The following is a 21,586-nucleotide window of genomic DNA, read 5'->3' on the forward strand; positions in this document are numbered from 1 at the left end:
GTCCCGTCCCGTCCTGTTGGACAGCCATAATCTACACCGAAAGAATTTGTCTTATTATATACCTTTTGGATATACTCTTAATCCTGATGTTTACTCAGAGAGGTAGAAAGTGTGATATCATGCATGAATGTAGTTGGAGGAGTCTTCCTTTAGAAGATTTAAGCTTGATTTACTCGAGCTTAGTAGTTATTGGATGTAAGGTTCTATGTATAACTGACATTTCCATGTTACATGGATAACTTTAGTATCTCATACATTCCGCTTCTCATCTACAATATGATTTTAATAATTTATTTTTCTTTTCTGATAAGAACAATATTTTCTTACTAATATTTAAAAGTACCATCTTAATACTAGTTCATAATTAGGGACATACTCGAAATATTCGATCCAATTTTCTCACCAAACTTCCCCATGTCAGGTGTCAGCCTCTCCCCTATGTACGGTTTAGATTTCAACTTAATTAAGGTCCCAACATTTTCTAGAACTCAACAAAAAGAACACTTGTAATATTTATTGGTTTAAAAGACATAAATTCTAGCTAATCTAACAAGTAACAAGTATGCTTCTATTTACAATGATAGAAGCAAAACGCTTGATATGTATATTGATATACTTAATTAAACATTTAGAATGAAATAATGGAAACATGAATTACTCATAGTATATAAAATGAGTAAAAAAACAACTAGAAGAATTTTTAGAATTTACTTAATTACATAATGAAAAATAGTAGTATTACCTAGTAAATAAGATAAAGTGTTACATCGCCACATCTAATGAAATAATTAAAGATCTTTAGTTCTTCAATAATTGGATGGTCTTGCGAGTGTATTTGTTATGTTGTCACAGACTCACTGGAGAAGTGTTTTCTTAGGTGATGCAAATGGAAATATTAGAATAATTTGATATTGTACAAGAGGCAAATACAAATAATTTCATGCATAGATTACCATATCCACAGAGATATATATTGTTTCAGATACCAACCAATTCTTCACCCCAGAGGTACTATTGGTGTTTTAGGTTCAAAAGCAGGATGAAGGCTAAAGACACGACCAAAGAGCAGATAGTGCCTTTTTTTGCCATTTTATTTTAGTTTTTCTTAATTATCATAATATATTATTAAAATAATTTTTATTCACCTAAGAGACTGAAAATCATCACCTGAAACAAGAAATCGACAAGATGTTAATCACACTTTTTGTGATGGAATTGCACTAATCCATACTTTCAAGAAATTAATTGATTCAATATTACGGGGATAATCACCTGTCTCAAGTAATGACCAAACTTAATCTTTTTACGCCCTACAATATATATTCCTAATACATGGTACAGATATAAATAATTCATCGAAATATTGTACAACCACAGTTGTAAAAATGGGACCCGTGTACACTCCTACATTCTTCATATAAAAGAAAATATTGGAGTACAAGATTGAAGTAGTTGAACTAAAACTTTTCCCCAAAATACAAACAACCCCAAAACATTCCACACCAAACAAAAACCACCCAAATAATACTTCTTTCATAGTCTTATTTACAAACACCATAGCTAGACAAACCATGGCTCTTCCTTCTCTTTCTCCACAAGATGATTTTAGCTTTCCAACAATCACCGATACACCACCATGTTTCATTGAATCACCACCTTTATGGAGGACAACATCCATTGCCTCCGGTCGCCTCGAAAAAAAACCTAGAAATGATCATATTACATCTACAAAGAAAGAAGTTGATCATGAAGAAAAATTTGACATGTCTCCATTAATATCCAACTATATTAACCAAAGAAAGAGTTTCTCATACATAGAAGGTGCTGCTGCAATGAAGAGAATGATTGAAGATGAACAAAGTCATAATCATAAAGAGGAAGTAGAACAGGAAGAGGAGAAGATGGATATGTTATGGGAGAATTTCAATGAAGAATCCAACCAAATTATGACAAGCTGTTGTGAGAAAGATACAAAGAAGGGTCTAATTTCCCCGGGAAGAATGGTCGAATTCAAATGTGGTCAAGCTTTGAGTCTGTCCAAAGCCAGTAAAAGGCAAAGCTTAGTGGTTCTCATCAAAGTCTTGAAAAAGGTGTTCTTGCTTCATGCTTCTCCAACTTCATTCAAGAAAGTTAAACTTTAATTTGATCATTTCTTTGCACCTCTCTCTTCCTTTTGTTGCGCATAATTTTATTGAGTTTTCTTGTATTTCTTCCATTCAATGAAACCCTACTTTCCACCTTCCTCCCCACCCGTGGCGGCCCCAAAAATTCTAACTTGAAAAATTGAAAGGAAAAAAAGAAGCAAGAGTGCCACACTTGAGATTCAATATATTTGCTTTTATCCTAATATTTGCATAGTATATTGCCAGATAAAAGGGATTCGCTTGAACTCTCTTCGTACCAAGTAACTCTGCCACTGCCTCATCCAGCGGCAGAGCTAGTGTGTTGGCTATGGATTCGGCTGAGTCCCGAATAACTTAAAAGGATTAAAATATCAAACCCATAAGCTTCACATTATGACTGCGCCTCCTCTGATCAAATTGACCTCATCCACTGCCGCCCTTAAAGAAAGAATGTGAAGGTGTGTAAGGGGTTAGGTATTTAGACACAATCCGCAAGTATTACTAATATATCGTGGTTTAGTACATAATTGGCGCATGCAAGTATTGTGACAAAGGTGGTTTGCAATGCTTACGTTAGTCAAAACATAATTTTCATTTCGTTAAATCTGGAAATTTTCATTTTCTACGGAGTCTATGATACAAGAAAATGCTTGTATAAAAAAGGAAAGATTTGTGTTTTTATAAGTTGGGAAAACTACTAGTAGTATATATATTTGAAGCTGATCATGGCCATGGCCATGCATGTAATTCCTATGTCCACAGGGTAGAATTTAATTTATAATTTCTACACGTCAATGTCACGATATTTTCAATTCATATGGTACTGTTGAAAAGCATGTTCCATCTACTGATTTAATTCCATATTGATTGATTTTGATTGATTGGTTTTGTTTTCTATAGGTAAATGAATATAACTCAAGAGTTATGTTTTTGTTGTACCAGAAAATATACTTAAACTCAGTGTAGCTAGATTGTTTGTCCTGTAGTAACATTTAGAAAAACCTAAAGAAGTTGAAGTGTCAATGTGGTATGACATAAATAATATAAGAGTAGTTTTGTTTGTATAAAATGTTCCAACCGAGAAAAAATTCATACTCGTCAGTTTTGGTGCTGTTGACAGTTGAATATAAAGGGTGGAGGTACACGAACTAGTTTCAAAATTGGGAATTAAGTATGTGAGTGCATTTGGTGATAGTTTTTTAAGTAGCTAAAAGTGAAGGTAATGTTTTTATGTTGGAGCAAGTAACTAATAAGGAGTAGAAATGACTTATTCTAAACGAAATAAATTATTTCCCCCTAAATTGTCTGAAATATAAACTTTTAATTATTTCAATCTAGAACTACCAGAATACGACATCATAATTTATTTATTTTTAAAAAGAATTTTTTTATTATTTTCATAAAACACATTCAGCGCAATAAATGAATAAAATACCGAAAATGGAAAGAAATCAGAAAAGTTCTTATTTGAGGCCTCACAGCCTTAGTGCTAGGTCGCTAGTGAACATGAATTTTAGATTTGACGGGATACATAGACAATCTCCTAAACTTGGCAACAACATCTCAACTGAGGCTTGTATTTATTGGCCACTCAGACAGATATGCCTATTGAACACGTTGGTTGAAACTTATACGGTCGAAACAATTAATTTATGCACCAACAACTATTAAAGGATCATAATTTCATAGCAATGATATCAACATGATGGATGATGATGGTGCATGCATGATCGACTGATTCGAGACTACCGCGCATGCGTGGAAAAATAGAATTTCTTTCAAATCTTTTGAACCTGTAGAAAATGAAACTACTTTGCACATGAGAACTTCAACTAGTGTAAGTCAAAAGGCAAAACAAAGATGGAGTTTGAAATTGCTCCAGGAAAAATGCTAACATTAACAAATGTACTATGTATCTAGAATTTAGGAAATTTTTTGTAACAGCTGAAGGGCAACATTTTTTTGGGAAGGTATAAGTATATAGGGTATGTGTAGTACCCGACCGGTCGTTCTGAATTTTAGTATTTCGTTCGGCAATTTGAGGCCTTGAGTAGCTTCATATGATGTATATGACTTGCGTATATAGTTGATTTTGATGTTCGCAGAACCAGGAATGATTTTATAGAATGATTCTTAATTTACAAACTTTAAGTTGGAGAGTTGACCAAGGTCTGACTTTGGAGTAGACGACGTCGGACTGGTGTTTTGATGGTTCTAATAGGTTCATACGGTGATTTGGGACTTATGTTTGGATTTGAATTTGGATATTCCTAGAAGGTTTTGACTATAATTAATAAAAGTTGGCAATTTAAAGGATTGGAAAGTTCATAAGTTTGACCGGGAGTTAATTTTGATGCTATCGGAGTCGGATTGTTGTTTCAAAGTTAGAATAGGTTCGCATTTGAAAATTGTATGCAAAGTTTGGTTGGATTCTGGATTGGTTAGGATCGAATCAGACGCTTGATTGCAACTTGGAAGTTCTTGAATTTAAGAGTTTGATTTGATCATTGATTATTGGTTTTGATGTTATTCGTGATATTTTGAGCCCTCGGATAAGATTGTGTTAGGTATTGAAATTTGTTGGCATGATTGGACATGGTCTTGTGGGCTTGGGTGTGATTCCAGGTGTTTTCAGACAATATTTGATTGAGCTTGAATTGCTGGTTTTTTGGTGCATATGATAGGCTTCGAGATTACAGTAGGAGGATCGTGATCACGTAAAATAGGTTCTTTTTGTCATTTGGAACTTGTATTTAAACTTTGGTTGGATTTCGAATTGGTTAGGATTGAATCGGACGATTAGTTGCAAGTTGGAAGTTCTTAAATTTAAGAGTTTGGTTTGATCGTTGATTCTTGGTTTTGATATTATTCGTGATGTTTTGAGCCCTCGTATAAGATTGTATTATGTATTGGAACTTGTTGGCATGATTGGACAGGGTCCCCGGGGGCTCGGGTGTGATTTCGGGTGCTTTCAGACCATTTTTGGTTGTGCTTGCATTGTTGGTTTTCTGGTGCATATAGGCTTCGAGATTGCAGGAGAAGGATGCTGATTGCGTAGAATAGGTTCATTTTGTCATTTGGAACTTTTGTGTAAAGTTTGGTTGGATTCCAGATTGGTTAGGATTGAATCAGACGGTTAATTGCAAGTTGGAAGTTCTTGAATTTAAGAGTTTGATTTGATCGTCGATTCTTGGTTTTGATGTTATTCGTAATATTTTGAGCCCTCAGATAAGATTGTATTAGGTATTGGAACTTGTTGGCATGATTGTAAAGGGTCCCCGGGGGCTCGGGTATGATTTAGGGTGCTTTCAGACCATTTTTGGTTGAGCTTGCATTGTTGGTTTTCTGGTGCATATGATAGCCTTCGAGATTGCAAGAGGAGAATCGCGATCGATTGGTGAATCAAAGAGAGAAAAATTGAGAATTTTGGCAAAACTTTTCTAAAATGAAAAATGGAGATTTGAACACCAATTTGATGACATTTGTATATTTGGACTCGTATTTTTTTTTTTGGACTCGTATTGGAATGTGTGTTCGGAATTTATATTTTTTTGTCGGGTTCCGGGAGACGAGGCCGGATTGACTGGTTACTTTGAGTATTTGATTAAAGATTCCATCTTTATTATTTGGGTTTGATTTTTATTGTTTTGTTTGACTTTATTGGGTTATATTTGACTAGATTCAGGCCTTCTAGAGTTAGATTTTGAGGATTTCGTATTTTTGGTGATTTTTAGGTTACTGGGTGGAGGTAAGTCTCTTAGCTAACCTTGTTAAGAGAAAAACCCCTAGGATTTGACTTATTTAATATTTTTTAAGGTATTGGGGGGTAGTGTATATACATGGTGGCAAATGTATATGCATTTACCGAGTTTATATCCTGACCAGAGTATAACCCAATTTTGTATGCTTTGTTCATATTAGAAATCATGCCTAGGCTTGTGATTAATTGTGAAGGCATGTAAATTGTTGAATTATCCGTAGTCACATATTGATTTCATGAGCACATATTCGTATGACATTTATTAAGTCCTTGTGCATCTATAATTCTTGAGCTTATGCATATATTTTGAATAATGGATACATGATTTTGACTGAGAATTTTGGCACCAATAGTAAGTGTGCAAATGAGATATTATTATGGTACATTGATATGATGATCAGATATTGATTTATGAGGGATTGCTATTATGTCCCTCTTTGCACTTGGATTTGGTATCGTCCCTTGTGAGTCAGGTGATAACCCATGTCACTTTGGGCCCTGTGAGTATGGTCGATACATGGATTGTGTACCGGATCGATACATGAATTTTGTCTCGGGTTGTTGTGATACATAAATTTTGTATTGGGATACATGGCTTTTGTATTAGGGTACATGGATCTTGTACCGGTTTGAGAATGCATTCATATCTTGATTCATTTAAAGGCATTCACTTATGTGTTAACTGTTATATGCCATGTATATATGCTAGTTGGGAGCCTCGACTCTATTGATTGAAGCATACTTGCCTTACTTGCCATACTTGAGCAACATTTATGATTATTTGTAGAATTTAGAAAAGCATTCTTTAGATCTTTCGACTGATTTATATCTTGATACATATTGATCTTGAGAATATTTACAGTTCTAGCTTGAGGCTTGTTATTATTTCTGTGTTGTAAGTATTCAGATGTATCTAGCATTGGCACTACTTCTTCGAGGTTAGACTTGATACCTACTGAGTACCAACTGTGGTGTACTCATACTACGCTTCTACTTATTTTTGTGGAGGTTCTGAGACTGGTGTTGCAGTACTCTTTCTGCTGAGGAGTATGTCATTAGAGACTTTGTGGTGAGCTATTATACTGTTTCGACCGCAACACATGGAGTCCCCTTCTTACGTCATGTCTATTTTCTTTCTATAGACAGTTTCGATTTTATATTCAGACTTGTATTTATCAAATAGTTGCTCGTGTACTTGTGTCACCTAGGTCTTGGGGACTGTACTGTTTTGGTCGTCTATAGACCATCTTTTACCTATACCAGATATTTTGCTGCTTGAGTTTATTCCTGCTTTTATCATAATATAACTCTGTTAATTAAAGGAAAGCGAACTTTATTCTGTCAATTGTGAGTTGGCTTGTTTAGCAAGTATGGTTAGGCACCATAACGGCCTGAGGTGGAATTTTTAGTCGTGACAGTATGTGTAAGCTCAAGAATAAATATGAATAAAATTTGATGTTTCTAATACCTTCTTGATATTTTCCATTATGACACAATTGTTTGTCTAAGTATGTGTTTGGACTTTAAAAAATAATTTATGAAAAAAGTAGATTTTGAACTTAAATTGAAAAACGTGTTTCAAATTTGAAATTGTATTTGGACATGTATTTCACTTAACAAATATTTTAGTTTTGTTTGGGAAATAATATTTTACATGAAAAAATGATAAAATCCACTGTTTCAAACTTGGAAGCTCATCTTTAAAAAACTTATCAAAAATTCAGCCAAATGTATAACCAAACAAGCTTTAAAAAAATCGAAAAATAATTGTATGGACAAATGGGTCCTAGGTTGAGATTACTGTCAAATTCGGCCGAAAATGTGGATAAATTCTAAACATTTATGTCATAAGACCATCACCAGATATAACTTCTCTATAAATTAGAATTTAGTAAAATTTTGCTAGAATTTGTTCATATACAATGATATACATGATTTGTATGCTATTTCTTGTTTGGGAGGGAAAGAAATATTATGTTACATCTATAGGTAATTTTTTTTTGGCAAGTAAAGATTTTATTTGCAAAATAATATTTACAAAACAGAAGAAAGATATAGCAAATACACACTAGACATACAGCCCCAGGTGTATCGACTTCACTATCCTACCTTAACTACCAGGATATAGCTCTAATGCTAGCATACATCAGTTAAACACACGGGTAGTAATCTAACTCTTGCAAATATCTCACTAGCTTCTGCTTCAGTTCTCCTCTACAATGTATTTCTTGAACAATAGCTCTGATCAACACTGCTGCATTTCTACTCTTAGCTTGAAAGATTCTCAGGTTTCTCTCCTGCCATATGTGATATATGGATCCTGCTAAGCTCATTCTGTAGACTTCAACTGCTGCATTCTTTCCCCTATAGTGTGTGATTGCCCATTCTATCTCCTGTTGCCAGCTCATAGGTCATCTTCGTATGCCTTAGCTTGCCATTGTAACAGTGTTGTCCATACTTGCGCAGAAAAGGTACAGTTGAAGAACAAATGATCAGTGTTTTCTATTGTAGCATCGCATAGAGAGAAACTCATATCTTCTAAGCACACCCACTTTGCTAGCCTCCCCTTATTAAGCATTCTGCCCCAAACTGCTAGATACAGACTGAAAATCCACTTTTGAGGGGTAGCGTTGTTGCATACTAACCTTCTCTAGTTTATCTTCTGAAAGTCACCCTTTAACTTCAAGTATATGTCTTTAATGGAAAACTTCTCAATTCTTTGTACCTCTTCCTCATTCCAGCTGAGTGCCTCAAAGTATTTTCCTGCCTTCAGTATCTTTTGTACTATCCAAGAGGCCTGCTTTGGTTGGGCTCCCCACACTGTGCCTTGTTTTCCATAGTACCATTGCACCCACATCTTGTCTTTCTTCTTACATAAGTTCCACAAGAGTTTACATATAGCTGCCTTGTTCCAAGTGATCACATAAAGAATGTTAAGACCTCTTGCTGATCTAGGAAATCATAGTTTATCCCATGCAATCAATGCCTTTTTTGATAGCTCTACACCTTCTGTCCACAAAAACCTTCTGCATACAGATTCATTTAGCTGGGTGATATTCTTTGGTAGGGCAAATATCTGAGACCAGTAGACTTGGATAGAGAACAGAACACTCTTGATCAATTGGACTCTCCTCGCATACGATAGGAACCTTGTAGTTTATGATTGGATCCTCCCTAGCATCTTATCAATCAGAGGTTTGCATTGTGCTATTGATACTCGTTTAGTGCTAAGGGGTACCCCTAAGTATTTGATAAGAAGTGAGCCTTGCGAGAAGCTTAGCAAGTGTAGTATATGCTGTTGAGTTTCACTATTTACACCTCCAAAATATATAGAACCTTTTTCTGCATTTGCCACCAGACCAGATGCTCGAGAAAACTCCTAAATATGAGCATATAACATATTTACTGAGATTGTGTCTCCTCTACAAAATAAAAAGAGATCGTCAGCAAAGCTTAATTGTATAATGTTCATCTTAAAGCATTTTGGGTAATAGTTGAAGTCGGGGTTCTTTCTTAGCTGCTTCAAGAGCCTTGTAAGGTATTCCATTGCCAGAACAAATAAGAAAGGTGAGAGAGGGTCTCCTTGTCTCAATCCTTTCTTAGCTGGGAAAGGAGCAGTTGGATGTCCATTGATTATTATGGAATATGACACAGTCCTGATACATCTCATGATTCATTCTACAAATTTAGCTGGAAATTGTAGGCTTACTAAAATCTGCTCCAGGTAATCCCATTCTAGTGAGTCATAAGCTTTCTTCATGTCTATTTTTAGCATGCATCTTGGTGACACTCCATTCCTACCATATTCTTTGACCAATTCATGGCTCAAGATAATGTTGTCATTAATCAATCTACCAGGAACGAAAGCAGACTGATTTTTATCCACTATCCAGTCCATAACTTTTTGTAGCATCTTAGTAAGTACCTTTGAGATAATTTTGTATAGCAATGTGCAGCAAGGGATTAGTCTATACTCTGTGATCTTTGAAGGATTAGCCACTTTTGGTATAAGGGTGACATTAGTGCAATTTATAGCTTGGTACAAAGTTACTTTGGAGAAGCATTCCTGGACTGCATTAGTAACTTTAGTTCATATGACAGGCCAAGTTTTTTTAAAGAACATGGCATTAAACCCATCACATCCATGTGCTTTATGATCACTAATATCTTTCAAACCTTGATATATATCCTCATTTGTTATAGGAGAAATCAGTTGCAGCTGTTGATCTCTAGCCAATACTGGACCAACCCTCATGATAATTGAATTGATTACAGGTAGTATTTCTACAGCATAGCCTAATAATTACTTATAGAAGCCAATTACCTCTCCTTCAATGTCCTTCTTTGTTTGTAGAACTTCCCCATTACTACTAATGAGGCTCTTTATCTTATTTTGGGCATTGCTTTGCTTCAAGCTTGCAAAAATATAGGCAGAATTAGTATCCCCCAGCTTTAGCCATTGATCTCGAGATTTCTATTTCAATATGCTTTTCTTCGATGTTCACCTATTTTTCCAACTGCAGTTTCATCTCCTTTTCAGCTGCAATCATATTCTCAGGTTGGCATGGTTCTCCCATTTGTTCTTGTAGTTCAAAGAGCTGTTGCTTGCATATTATCACCCTATCTCCCACTCCATTATATTCAGTTTTATTCAAAACCTTCATTGTCTGCTTTACCTTTCGGAGTTTGATCCAGACTGCTTTCATAAGTTTATCTCTAGAATTTCCATTCCAAGCCCCAGCTAGTATTTCTAGGAAGTCCTTGTGATCAGCCAAGTGGTTCAGGAACTTAAAAGGTTTAGGTCTTGTGTCCTCTTAAGTTTACAGCTTGATACTAAGAGGGGAGTGATCGGAACAAGCAGGTTCCATCATTAACACTTCTAAATGAGGCATATATAGCATCCATTCAGTGTTGACTAAAGCTCTATCCAGTTTACTATAAGTGTGACCATTAGTCCAGGTATAGTTCCTTTCTGTTGACTTCATTTCAACTATCCCAGCATCTTCCATGAAGTTATTGAAGTCTCTGATCTCCCAATCTTGAACAAGACTACCAATTTCTCTATCAGTCACATTGCTTATTGCATTATAATCTCCTATAGATATCCATGGATCATGGATACCACTGTGCCAGCTTCTTAACTCACTCCACAGTGACCTCCTCTCATCCACTATATGAAGCCCATACACAGCTGTGAGAGAAAATCTTATATTCAGATATTTGATAGCAACTGAGGTGTGTATGCATTGACTAGCTATTCTCAATAGATTGCAGTCGATATCTTTACCATCCCATAGTAATAGAATTCTACCTCTATTGCTATGTATGTAGTTAGCTTTCCATCACCATCCAGGAGATATTTTATTCATATCATGCACTAAATTGCACTCTTTTACTTTATGCTCTGAGATAGCCATTAGGTTTACTTTATTCTTCTTAATAAACAACTTCATCTCCTTTTGCTTATAGACTTTGTTTAGGACTCAAACGTTCCAAGTAACTAACTTCATACTGGTATAAAGAGTGTTTGGGAGGGCCCTGCTTCTACTACATAACTACATTGTCCCCTTCCTGCTGCTGCACTTGGATTTTCCACATCCGATTCTGCTTCATTCAGTAAGGTAAAACCATTGGCAGTACTGAGCATGTGTGTATCTTGTAGGCCTTTTTGGGATCCTTTAGCAACTGACTTCCCTTTAACTTTATGTCGTTCATCACTTTGTCTATCTGCTAGTCCCCCTGATTTTGTAGCTTGAGGATCATTGGCTTTCTCCATCCCATTTTCTTCTTTGGTTCTAGCTGGTTGCACTTCCTTCCCAATAACTATTGTCTTTTGTTGCCATTCTTGCTTCTGCTTCTGATTGTTTGGTCTAGGCTTTGGTGCTTGATGTTCATCATTGGTGCATTTGTGCCCTATTTGCATACATTTAGAGCAAAACATTGGTATCCAATCATAAACGACTACCTAAGTGAATTCTCTTCCATTTGGATCAGCAATATTTATGGACTTTGGCAGCTCTCTTGTAACATCAACCTCAACTAGAACTCTTGCATATGAAATTCTATCAACTTATGATGTACATTCATCTGCATACATTGGCACACCCATCCTACTACTGATTCTGCTTAAAGATTTGGCTCTCCAACAATTCAGAGGTAGGTTTGGGAACTTCACCTACACTGGAACAGTTAGGAGTACCTCTTTGTTAAAGTCAAAGTCAGCAGTCCAAACTTTCACTATAACATGCTTATTATTCATCATGTGAGGGCCAGAGTACAGAACCTCATCCCTATCATCTATACTATTGAATTTGACAATGAATCACCCATCGTTATGGAAATATACCTTATGCTTTGCCTTTACTAGGCTTCACAATAGCTCCCCCTTTTTTTCTCTCCTTTGCTTTTCTTTTGCCTCCGTGAAGATGCGGAGTACCAACGGCTAGACGGTAAGACCCCGTGCACCTTAACTATAGCTTCGCAGTGACAACCTTAATCGAATGTGTAGGATAGGTGGGAGGTGGTGACACACAACGACACCCTTCAAGTTTACACGCTGATCCCTCTATGATGGCATTCTTCTTCTAAATCAATGGACATTAATGAACCATCATTGATGGACGTTGCACATGACATGTGGTAACGGTGGACTGACAGATCAGCGCTAGTAATCGCCGGTCAGCCATACGGCGGTGAATTCATTCCCGAGCCTTGTACACACCACCCGTCACACTATGGGAGCGAATCCAGATGAAATTTACCAAGTCAAAGCAAGGGGTTGAAAAAGCACCATTTTCGAGGTTGTTGGGACAGACATCTACCCTTGGTTACGTTCGCCTATAACAAGAGTTCTCAGGCGAGAAGTCTGTGAAAAGGCTGAGAAATAAAATACGAAGAGGGGCAGCTAGACCGAGTAGGGGTTCGAATCTATCTCTTCGAAAGGGTTGAACACCGTGAAGTCCACCCTTTTAGCCAGCCAATAGCGAATAACCTTTTCTTCCCTGCCTCCTCGATAACCATGCAGTACCAGACACGAGATAGATCTTCCAAAGAAGTTATGCAATAGAAGGGGGGCTTGCGCTTGAATTGAAGTAGCGCCTTTGGAATATGAGTAGGGCGATCCTTTTCCTGAACCCATACGTGTTTCTGGAGGTTCAAGAATCTATGAAAGGACATCTAAGGATTCCCAGCATCTCGTAGAAAAATAGTATGTAATGTAGATTTTTCAGAAGGGTCTAAATAAGACAAAGGATATACCAGATAGAGCGCAACCAAGTCCATTTTTGAATGAGAACAAAATGGACCTGAATTGAATCATGACTATATAAGCTATTCTGATATTAAGAGATTTAATATAGATTAAATTCGTGGGAGCGGACCTTTGATTTCCTTGGACACAGGAGTGGTGACTAGAGAGTACATGCCAGACGAAACGACGGTGGCTCCATACGGTTATCTTAGCCCCAGGCCATGCTATTCAATAATATTGGAAAAATGGCAGCGTAAGGTAACAACTAGTATGGAAAGCTGGTCGCCTTTGGAAGCCTTTATGGCCGGCTTGGAGACATCAGAGGAAGACCATCATCTCTATCCGGGTGCGCGAAACTAACTCTTCTAAAACCTGAAATGGGGAAGGAGAAACACTGCTCCTGCTCGCTACTTGCCCACTTGCCCTTTTTTACTACTTTGACTAGCGCCCGGCAAAGGAATGATTTTTTCCCAAAGCCGAAAGCTCCGCAGGACCACCTACCACTAGTCTTCGGCCGGAGGGGTTTATTGCACAAAAACGCTTTCTCTTTATACGCAATATCTTGAAAGGCAAAGAAAAACAGCGCACGGACAGGAAAGGTAACTTCGGCCAACACACAAGATGAGACTTTACCACCGTGGAGCGGCTTGAGGGGGAAACTCAGTAAGATGTCGGAGAAGCCAGAGCATCATAGGCTTTCAAAAAAAATCTTGTGGAATCCGTGATTTTACATCAACAAGTAAAGGAAAAAATAAATTATTTAGTACTTACTTTTGATACTAATTCAAATTGCCTTGCTGTGTCAGAAGAAGGATCTCCGCGGAGACGGATACGGAAACCCTCCGCAGATGTTTCAACGAGAACACCGAAAAAACCTAATTCAGACCGTGCGGGAAGGTTTCCCATCACACGGCTCACCAACTTGATCTTCCGCGGGAACCGTATGTCCGAACAGGCCTGGAAAAAAAAGGTGTTGATGATGGAATACATCTTTCTGATCGATGTCGGGCAGGGTGTCATAGAAAGATGTTTGGGGTAGTGGCCCTTATAGTAAGTACTGGTGAGAGGGAAAGATTCGGCATGGTGCTCACTGAACCTCCGTAATATCTAACAAGTCGAGTCTTATGTCGGTCATATAGAACACCTTTTTTGTTCAACCCAAGTGTTGGAGTTCCAGAGCTAACTCAAGCCAGATAGCAGCAATCACTCGAAATAGCTTTCGCCTATCATTCCATCTATGATAATCGCTAATTAATCGATTAGAAAGTGGAAATTTCAGACTGAGTTAATATGAGGTCGGCGTTTGATATGTTCCTTTTCTCTTCTACTATCGAGAGTCGTACGGTCCTTTTCTTTCCTCGGACCGATGACTCGCTTGTTCAGTACTGCTAACTATTATAGGAGGATGTCGCCCCTCTCATCCTCTGATCCTTTATCTACCGTTCAATCTATTCAATTAAAGATCGAGTCAAAGGAGAATTCCGCTTTACAAAACTAAAAATCTTTCTTAAGAACCTAGGCGACTTGCTTTAAAGCGGCGCCTTCCTTTTTTGAATATGAAAAGAGACCAGCCACTGGTCGTCCGTCTCCGGTTTGCCGGCCGATAAGATCTCTGAGATTGACCAGCCAGCTGGGTTGGTTTGGCTATTCTTTTCTATTGAAAAGGAGTCAGCTGTCTGCGCGAGTCACTTAACCCCCCGGCGGGGGGCAGATGGAGTATTGACGTGATCGACTAAATGAGAGTGTGGCTGACATATTCATTCATAGTGGCCAGGCGGACCGTTCTGAAGACGGAGGGCCCTAAGAAACCCAGAAAGAAAAAAGTCAAATACTAACTGATTTGAATCCATATTCTTTGGGGGTGTCACGATCACCCATGACTTCTGTGGCACACTAGTGCCACAAAGGCCCTGCTGCGACTACCTCTCTATTTTCAAAAGTATATAGAAATGGTAGCTGCTCTTCCCCTATTCTTAATCCCACTTCTTATGTCTGTCAACAAGAGCCCAGCCCCTGGTTCAATCAATAGATAGGCCGAAAACATATTTCTGGACAAATGAACAGACCTTTCCTGCGCTCTTGGCTTAACAACATCAAAGAGGAATCGAGTTCGAATCCTACTGAGAGGTCCACTAGCCTTCTCTACTTTCTCTGCCGATACCGAAGAGGGTAACTAACCTCTTGACTAAGGGCTCATACCTCCCCTGATCCTTGAAATTGTCACCAACCAACCTGGATTTTTTTTTTATTATTCCTACCGCTGGGAGAGCTGGTAAAAGAATGAAACCTTCAAGAGACTTGCGGATGGAATTCAGCCCCTTTCCATAGTGAAGCTTTAGCTTGCTTCTTTTCTCGATTGATAGAAGGATGCTTCCTAGCCTGGGTTTGTGTGAAGCATGAGAACATGAGCAAGCTCAGTCTTTCGCTACTCGTGTGACCCCGCCCCTGGCGGCAGCTCGGATCTTATGTTCTTTAGATGCCCAGCTTATCAGTGAATGGAGGAATTGGCACAAATCTGATCTGAAGTAATGTGTTGCCGCGAATCGGCTGAAAGAGTTTCAATGTTCGCTATTCGGTCAATGATAGGCTTTAGGCCTTACCTTACTCTTTAGGGGTTTACTCTTCTACTTAAGTTCCTAGCTAGGCTGATGCCTTTGCGCCTGTCACACTGGGCGGCATTCTCTTCAGTCTCCCGATGCATTTCCACTCCTTTTTTTCCAAAGCTGCCCAAATCTCATTCTGTGAGACTTCGCCTTCGACCACCGAAGTTCCTTCCACGGGTGGATTCCCGGGAACCGGCCGGCTTGTTGCAACCTTCGCATTTCCTGCTGAGATCCCAAGTCTCCAAGTGGGCCCTCTTGGCTTTTCCGGAAATAAAGGATTGCTTCCCTTGTCCCTCACAGCACCACCCTTGAAGCTGAACCAAATTCTTGTGCCGCAAGTGACGAAGAGAGAGAGCACTCCCCAAGCCAAGGATGAGTGCCAAAGAGAAGATGCGCAAGCCACTACAACCAAGGAAAGAGATAGATCACATCTTGGCCAAATGCCAATCCTCCTAGTTTGACTTCAACATAGGTCATCAAAAGGATCTCGGAGACCCACCAAAGTACGAAAGCCAGGATCTTTCAGAAAACGGCAAAATTCCATTACAAAGCGATGAACCTTTCCATAGATGCAATAGTAGGGGATTCCCCCACCACGTATAGGATATGTCTTTATTTTTTGAGTCTCTTGTTCTATTTCCTCTTTGCAAAGTTCAACTATTGTCTCCCCATTCCTATTGTTGGTGCTATGAAGCTCAAGGGAATTCCCTTTGTTGCTAGTCTGTTCCCAGTGAATAAATTTGTCCACTTCTTGTGCCTTGTCACCTTTGTATTATTCTGATTTTGCTGCTGATTAACAGTATCCCCCATTACTAGCTCATTTGCACCATTTTTAGGGCTTGCATTTTTCAATTTATCAGCAGCATCAGTAGTATTGCTTAACACTTTTCCCCCTCACCCATACCTTGGGTGTATTCTTAGGGATTTCATTGATCTTAATATCCCTAGGGCTTGTTCTAACTAAATTGCCTCCATTCTCATGTTCCCCCTTGGTTGCAGAAGCATGATTGACTAGCTGATATGGTATGATAGACGTCGCCTCTCTGCTCAGAATCAGCCACTATTCCAATGAAATGTTCCCCACTTCCGGCGATTTGGTATCCATATTTCGACCTGTGGCTTCTTTTATGTTATGAGCTATAACTTCTGTCTTAGCTGCATTCCTCGCCGGTCGTCCTCTCGCCATTTGTGGTAGCTGCGCACATTAGTAACACACTATCTTGTGCCGAGAGATAAGAGAGAAGAGAGAGAAAGTTTGCTTTTATATATAGGTAATTGTTAAATACTTTTTAGTATATTTTTATCTATTGCATTATGTAGTTGAAATCGTAGAGAAATTTGAAAATATTCATAAAAATAAAATTGAATTACTTTGGGAATAATCGTCTATAATGTCTTTAGACAGATAGAGTAGGTGAATATTTTGACTTTTGAGTATATATAAATGTCGCGCCCCGTTTTCTCGCGAAAGCGGGTTTAGACGTCGAGACAACTCTTTTGGATGGGAGATAGAGTGTTAAAGAAGAGAAGAGTCACCACCTAACGATTTTTAAGGTGTGTTAAGGCACCTATCATGCAAATAACTCTGTTTGACTAGTCAACGCCACCAAAGATCGGGTAAGGGCTCAAATTACCTCAAAAAGAAAGGTGTTAGGCACTCTTCGAGGTCCACAACTGTGGGTCCTGGCCGAATTTAAGACCATGTGGATTAAAATTAGGCAAGATAAACAAAGAGAGTACTGATCAAATGAATTTATTATCACAATGAGAAGTAACGATTACAAGGATATAACTATTAAACCTATATAAGATGTTAAACGAATAAAGAAGAGAAGGGAGGGGGGGGATCCTAAGTTTTTTAGCCTAAAGGATTACCCCGTGCAATATAAATTATACTACGCAATTCCCTTGAGGTAGGTAGTTACTCATATTATTCAGCGGGCACAGACTATCATCTCCTGCTACCCGATTACTATGTTAAAGTTGTTTACCTAAGCGCTCTAATTCAATTCTAAGTCGTGCCCTATGTATGCACTACCCGTCCCATACCTATGGTCCAGGAAGCATTGGATCTCTATTTAGAGTGGTTCTAGACTTAACTTAGGCTGCTCAAAATAATAAACTAGGTGACATACAAAACAAATTTGACTTCAAATGAGAGCAGTTAAAGGCTCAAGTTAGCCTCCAAACTTAGACAACAAATGCACGTGAAATAGATTCTCACATTGAGCATTGGACAGTTTCAGAACTGAAGCCAATTAGAAATCACTAAGCCTATAGACATGGTTTCTATGTGACCTTGGATTCAAACGCGCATATATGACATTACTGCTTCTAGTGGCTTAGATGAGGAAGCAGTAAACCATTTGCTGTTAACGCTGGTTTTAGATACCAGTTTTAGAAAGGTGACATTGTCCTACAGACACGATATCTAATAGTGGCATAGTTAAGCAAATGAAAATAGTTCGGGGAACCTAGCCTTGAGAAGGGGATAAAGAATATTAAGGGAATGACAGTGTCCTATAGGCTAGATCTCTAACAATTGATAATCAAACCTTGATTTTATAACACTTTACCTCTATGAGCAGGTTATCTAGGCAGAGCAATAACAATAACAGTAGCTAATTGATTAGTCAAGGTCCTATAGGCATGATTTCTAGGTGAAAATAGAACATAAGCTAGTGAGATCCTATAGGCAGGGTATCTAATGAATATGCTATAATCATACAAATCAAAAGAAAGTTCATTGGCATTTATTTCCTGTATGTTGTCTAGTAGCACATAGCAGTAGAATAAATAGAGGGTTTACACTCATGCTTTGATGGTAGACAAGTTATTTGAGTGTGTGAGTTTCCTAAAGGCATGATTTCTACCAGTGGAAGTTAAATGGCATATACAGCAAGTCGGATAACAAGTAAATCACATGAATCCCATGGGCATGTTTTCTACCCTTGCATGCAAATATTAGAGTATACTCATTCCACAGTTTCACTATCACCCCAATTATTCATTACAGAGTTATTACAGACCCGATGATAAACGTAATTACAAAATATTATACAAGCAATGGCAGTAGGCCACAGCGGGCCCAAAAGAAAATACCCAGTATTGCCTGGGCCTTCAACAACTCTCACATAGCATACCCCGATTCCCAACAGGGAACTATATTCATCAGCACAACCCAGAAGCCATAGGAGAACTCAAGCCAAACCAAACAGCCATAGATTTACCAATATTACCCAGACATTAAATCACTTAAACCAACCAGTTTACATATTCAATAGACAATAGGAAGAAAGAGCAGAGTGCCACAGATAGCTCAGGTCTCAGTAGTAAAGAGAGTGGCTAAAAGACCCCAAATCCTAGTGTGTCAGAGTTCACAAGGGTCTCAAATGGACCCCGAGCAGTGCTCACACTAGGGAGTCTTGGTGGCCTTGGCTTTCAGCCGGCCAAGAATGATAGGTTCATAATAACACATGTAACAAATGGGAGGAAGTGGACAATGGTGAAGGGACAGAAGTTGAGGAAATACACTTATAGTTTAGAAAACAGACGTAGCAAAGTTGAAAATACAGAACAGTTAATCAAAAAGGTCAAGAAGATTTAGAAGCAGGTGCAACACTTACAAAAAATAACACATTGGCAGAAAGCACATTGGGAGTTGGAGGAGAATCAAGTTCCCTGAGATTACAAGATCAACCAGATTATCATACTAAGGTGTATATTATCAAACAAGTCTAAGTGGGGCACTAACTTAAAAGGTTTAAAGCTTAATGGTCCAAATTATTCTAAAGATTCATCACAATATCATAAGACATCCATGTTAACTTATATCATGAAGCAGAAAAGTATCAAACTGGTATGGAAACACAAACTAAGATAACCATTCTAAAGGTTTCAAACAGTTACTAAGGATATTGGATTAATCATAACAGAGACATGCTGTGAGACACATCAACAGGGGAGCAGATCATAGTTGATAGAAAAGGTCTTAAGATAGATTAGAACACATTACATGTGCAAGTCTGTCATTATAGAGATTCAGAACAGAGTGGGAAAGCAAGCTCATGTCAAATAGCAAACGTAGGCATTCAGGTATTGACATAGTAGACTAATGCACTTAAGAGGGTTCAAATTATTCAAATTAGGTATAAACATGTCTCATAACTAGCAGCATTAGGTAAAATTAAATACTAAAGAGGTTCAAAACAAATTCTAAACTAACCAAAGTTGCACACAAAAGTAGCCAAAAAATACATTAAGCCATGAATTTCAAAGGTAAGAATGTGCGAATCATAAACACATAAGAACAAAATTGCAAAGCCAAGTGACTTACCAGTTAAACGGACAATAAGAAAGAACAAATTCCACAATGTTTCTGAGTATCAACAAAGAACAAGAACCCAGAATCTCAATGCGTCAAAGTTCCTAATAGCTTCAAAGGAACCCCGAGCAGTGCTCGCACCAAGAAAAGTTTGAAAAGTTGAATTCCGGTGGCCTTGGCTTTCAACTGGCCAAGAATCAAGGTATAGAATAAGAGAACAAGAGAACAATAAAGTGATAGCTCCAATTTTAAGTGAAAATCTAGAAATTCTGGTCCCTCCTCAAGGGGAATGGGGAGGGGTTTATATAGTTGTAGAAATCCAGCAAACAAACAAGGCAATACTATAAAATTAACATAAATAAGGAAATAATATCAAGCAGAATCAGTAAAAGTCAGATTAGGGAAAAATTAGGTAAACCCTAGTTGATAGAAATCGGAGATTTTCCGGGGATCTTGGCTAATCGAACCCGTATAGCCTCGCCATGATGCATATGGACGAGATATCATCTAGATTTTGAAGGGTGGAGCTAATCTCCCATGATTCAGTGGTTTACACATGACAAAATAGAGCAAGTACTTATGTAACACCATGGAGAAACACCCAGTAACGAAGGAACACTGATATGGTAAGTAAATAATGGGGGAATCCCATTATCAGTGGGATTAGGAAAGGGAATTAATGGGAGGTGGCTAGGGTTCTTCAGAAGAGTGAAGGGGATATTGAGCGTTTAAGGGCGGTGGGTTGGTAACAATAGGCTAGAGTTTTGGGTAAGGGATAATATAAAGGAACGGGTAGGTTAATTATGGGTCGTTGATCATTTAAGATCAATGGCCAACATCAAATGGGGAAGCGGGGCGGGTTATTAAGCGGGTTGCGACCAGGTTGGGTACAAGGGTCGCCTGGTTTGGTCTTGGGGTTTATTGGGCTAAGGTGTTGGGCCATTTTGGTCCGAAAAATTGGTTTAAATCTGGGCTACTATTTAAATATGCAAAATTTATTAAAACTAATTTATAAAAATGATTAATAAATAAATAAAAATACTTTTTATGCACTAAAATGATTATAAATAATATTTAGTGTTATAAAAATATAAAAATGCTATTTTTACACAAATAACATAAATAAAATCAATTATGGATGAGTATAGGCTATTACTGCAAAATTGTGCAAATAGCTTAATAAATGCTAATGTAATTATATATAATGAAGTAAAAATATTTGAAACATGTATTATAGGTGCAAAATAATAATTTATGTAACTAGGTCATTACAAAATAATTTGAAGGAGTAATTAATAATTATTCAAGTAATTGTAGTACAGGAAAATCAATTTAAAAGATCTAAAATTATGAAAAATTATAGAAAATGCTCGTATATATTTGTAAGAAAATTTATGATGCAAAAAATGATGTTTTGAAAGTATACATATTATTTGAAAAAATATGAGGGCAAAATTGGGTATCAACAGCTGACCCTCTTTACCCGGGAATGATGAAAGAGTTGTCGGGTAAAGAAAATGATGACCA

At 37.8% G+C, this 21,586-nt stretch overlaps 1 protein-coding gene across 1 annotated transcript; it reads left to right on the forward strand.

The window, feature by feature from the left end:
• The first annotated feature begins 1,444 nt into the window (after positions 1–1,444).
• LOC104109315 (uncharacterized) lies at positions 1,445–2,327 on the forward strand. Its single transcript, XM_009618580.4, has one exon. The coding sequence runs from the start codon at positions 1,572–1,574 to the stop codon at positions 2,139–2,141; it is 570 nt and encodes a 189-aa protein (XP_009616875.1). The 5' UTR covers positions 1,445–1,571; the 3' UTR covers positions 2,142–2,327.
• Positions 2,328–21,586: the final 19,259 nt, after the last annotated feature.

The sequence above is a fragment of the Nicotiana tomentosiformis genome, chromosome 4 (assembly GCF_000390325.3).
Source record: "Nicotiana tomentosiformis chromosome 4, ASM39032v3, whole genome shotgun sequence".
Classification (NCBI taxonomy): domain Eukaryota; kingdom Viridiplantae; phylum Streptophyta; class Magnoliopsida; order Solanales; family Solanaceae; genus Nicotiana; species Nicotiana tomentosiformis.

Coding starts and splice junctions, on each gene's coding strand:
- LOC104109315 (XM_009618580.4), top strand. CDS start 1,572: ATGGCTCTTCCTTCTCTTTCTCCACAAGATGATTTTAGCTTTCCAACA.